At 49.3% G+C, this 3211-nt stretch overlaps 1 protein-coding gene across 1 annotated transcript in view; it reads left to right on the top strand.

Moving 5' to 3' along the window:
• Mypop (Myb related transcription factor, partner of profilin) overlaps window positions 1-1344 on the top strand; it is a gene marked incomplete at its 5' end in the record, with an annotated part of 7546 nt that extends 6202 nt beyond the window's left edge. Inside the window, one exon of the mRNA XM_033766007.1 lies at window positions 4-1344. Coding sequence (XP_033621898.1) covers window positions 4-227 — 224 coding nt within the window. The remainder of the gene's footprint in view (window positions 1-3) is intronic.
• Between the last annotated feature and the right edge of the window lie 1867 nt (window positions 1345-3211).

Here is a 3211-nt window from a genome sequence, read left to right as displayed (position 1 = left end):
CCCCACCTGCCCCCAAGGTGGAGGTCTCCCCAGAACCTGTCTCCTTGGTGGCCGCTGTCGTGGATGGGGCTGTGGTGGCCACCAGGGGGGTGATCATCCCCCCTGGGAGTGAGGAGGGGGCGCCTCGGCCACCCCCAGCCCCACTCCCTCTACACGACTCACCCCCACACAAGAGGAGAAAAGGATTCCCAACGCGGAAGAGGCGGGGCCGATGGAAATCTCCGTGAAATCTACTTTCCTCGCTTCTTCTGCCTGCACCCCCATTCCCGGCTTGGCGCAGTCAAGGGGGGGCAATGCTCCTTGCCCATCCCAACTGCTCCCTGGCTCCCTTCTCCAGGGGGTGAGTGCCCCACTCCCTGTGCTAGTTAGTGCCTGATTCTCTGGGAGGGGCCTCTTGATGGGCTCCCCCAGCCCCTTTCTCTGGTACAGCGCTGTCTGCCTGGCTGCCTCCCTTAACCCTGACTTCTAAGCCATCAATTTTACCTTGTTTATTCTATTGCCCTTTGCGGGGTGAGGAGGGCACCTCTCGGGTCTGCACATCCTACACCCCTAACAGTTCCTGTGCTTGACTTGAAGAGAATTGACCAGCCCAGACTTTGGAGGGGTTGGGAGTTGCTAGACAAATCAGAATGTGGGTGACAAGGATATAGCTGTCAGTACCCTAGGGAGAGGGGTGGAGTTCTTCCTGGGGATGGAGGAGTGGGCCTGTGCCTTCCATCGCCGTCTCTGACCTCCGAGCTCAGCCCCTCCTTCCTCCTCAGTGGTGACAATATACCAATAAACTTATTTTTCATATAATCACTTGGGGCTCTGTCTGAGACAGGCCTAGGAGTCTGGCCCCCAAAGCTCCCCCAACCCCTTGAAGTTGCGGGGAGGTTGATTTTTCTATCCACTTCTTTACCAAAAACCATCACGTCTTTGTCAATGAAGTCTTCTTATTCTTTCTGGTCCTTCAGCTATCAGCCTAAATGACACCTCTTCCGTGAGAACGTCAAGAAATCTGTCCCCCGGACTGAGATGGGTGGTTGCCTTCCAATGTTGTTTCAGTGTTGTATGGTTCTTTTTCGCAGCATCCCTTGGGCTGGGGTTTACCTCTGTGGTGCTGCTGCCTCCCCCCTCAAACTCAAGGTCCCGAGTTCAATCCTTGGTACCAAAAACACAAGCATCCCCCAAGTGAGCACTGTTTAAGGTGCAATTTCCCCCAAAGCCTCAGGAAGGCAGAAACTGGTTCTCTTGTACTCCTCCCGTACTTGCTACAGTAAAGAACCATAGGCCTCCGTTGTCCTCATCTGTAAAATGAGCATAAAGATTCAGGAGTGTTGGGCTGGGGATTCAGCTCAGTGGTGCCACCACCTGACTTGCAAACGCAAGGTCCCAAATTTGATCCCTGGTACCAAAAACAGAAAAAGTTAGGAATGTCTACCCTTGATTCCCCCCTCAAAAAAAGCAAATATATGAGTCTCTTTTCTACAGTTAGATTCTTTTTTTTTCCTACAGTTAGATTCTATTTCATCCTTCAGGTCTCAGCTGAAATACCATTTCCTCAGGAAAGCTTTTTTTTCCCCTTTGGTATAGGGATCGAACTCAGGACCTTGTGCTTTCAAGGCAGGTGGCAGAACCACTGAGCTAAGTCCCCAGCCCTGGGAAAGCTTTTTCTGACACCCCTGTCCCATGTGCACAGCAGTTAAAGTTAAATTTAATACCTGCCTCCATCACCAGGCTGAGCGCCATCAGGGCAAGGCCTGAACCTGTGAACCTGAACCAATCATTGCTGTTTCCCCAGCATCAAGAGGGATTCAGAGCCAGGTGTGGTGGCGCACGCCTGTAATCCCAGCACTTGGGAGGCTGAGGCAGGAGGGTCACTGTGAGTTCAAAACCATCCTGGGCTACATAGTTCCAGGTCAGTCTCAAGTACATAGGGAGACCCTGTCTCAAAAAACCAAAAAAAAAAGGGTGGGGGATTTAGCTCAGTAGTTCCACCTCCTGCCTTGCAAGCCCAAGGACCTGACCAAGTTTGATCCCCGGTACCAAAAAAAAAAAAGAGGGATTCAGTATGTGGGGTAATATCCAGTTTAAAAACAAAAACTTACATTCATGGCACTTTTTGGTGATATTATTATGTGTCCCTTTTTTTTTTTTTTTTTTGTACCGGGGATCGAACTTTGTGACCTTGTGCTTGCGAGGCAGGCACTAGGAATTACTGAACTAAATCCCCAGCCCTGTCTCTTTTTAACTTTGAGAAGAAGGCTTGCTAAGTTGCCCCTGCTAGAGTTGAACTTGCAATCCTCCTGCCTCAGCTTTCCAGTGTGCTCGAATTGTACGCATGCACCACCATACCATGTCCAGCTATTTTTTTTTTTTTTTTTAAGACAGAGTCACACTGTATACCCCAGGCTGGCCTGGAACTGAACAGTGATCCTCCTGCTCCAGCCTTGCCACTGCTGGGATTATAGGAGTGCACTACCATGCCTGGCCAGTTTTTGTTTTTCTACAACCCTCTTTTGGGCTAGGAGTTGAACCCAGGGCCTCGTGCGTGCTGGGTAGGCGTCTACCACTGATCTACACTCCCAGCCCTATGGGATTTGTGGCAGGCAAAAGCCAAGAGTTTATATGCATGTTTGCATTTTTTCTTTCTTTGGTACTGAGGATAGAACTCAGAACCTTGCACTTGTGAGGCAGGTGGTGGTACCACTGAGCTAAATCCCCAGCCTGTGTTTGTGTTTCAACCTAAGGTGGCCAGAGGGAAAAATGGACCGGGGCTCTCCATTACCTGCTCTCAGAGGTTTAGGACTTGCCAGAGGCTTCAACTGTCTCAGGTCAAATGAGTCTGGCCACCTAAAACCTGAGTCTGGCCAGAATTTTTAATTCCCAGTAGTATTTACTAAATAATGGCACAAAGGCAATTTTATGTGGCACATGAATGACTTTTTGTGTGTTTGAACTTATTATTATTATTTTGGTGCCAGGGATCGAACTCAGGACCTTGCGCTTGCGAGGTGGCACCACTGAGCTAAATCCCCAGCCCTTGATTTGTTTATGAGACACTGTCTTCCTGTGTATTTCAGGCTGGCATTGCACTCATTACGTAGCCCAGGCTGGGCTTGAACTCAAAACAACACTGCCTCAGCCTCCCAAGTGCTGGAATTATAGGAATGCACTACCACACCAGACTTTAACTGATTTTTTTTTTTTTTTTTTTTTTTTTTTTTTT

This window comes from Fukomys damarensis, unplaced genomic scaffold, assembly GCF_012274545.1.
Source record: "Fukomys damarensis isolate Sample0158 unplaced genomic scaffold, DMR_v1.0_HiC HiC_scaffold_19, whole genome shotgun sequence".
Taxonomy (NCBI): Eukaryota; Metazoa; Chordata; class Mammalia; order Rodentia; family Bathyergidae; genus Fukomys; species Fukomys damarensis.
Note: the sequence above shows the minus strand (reverse complement) of the source record. Positions and strands in the feature narration are given on the sequence as shown.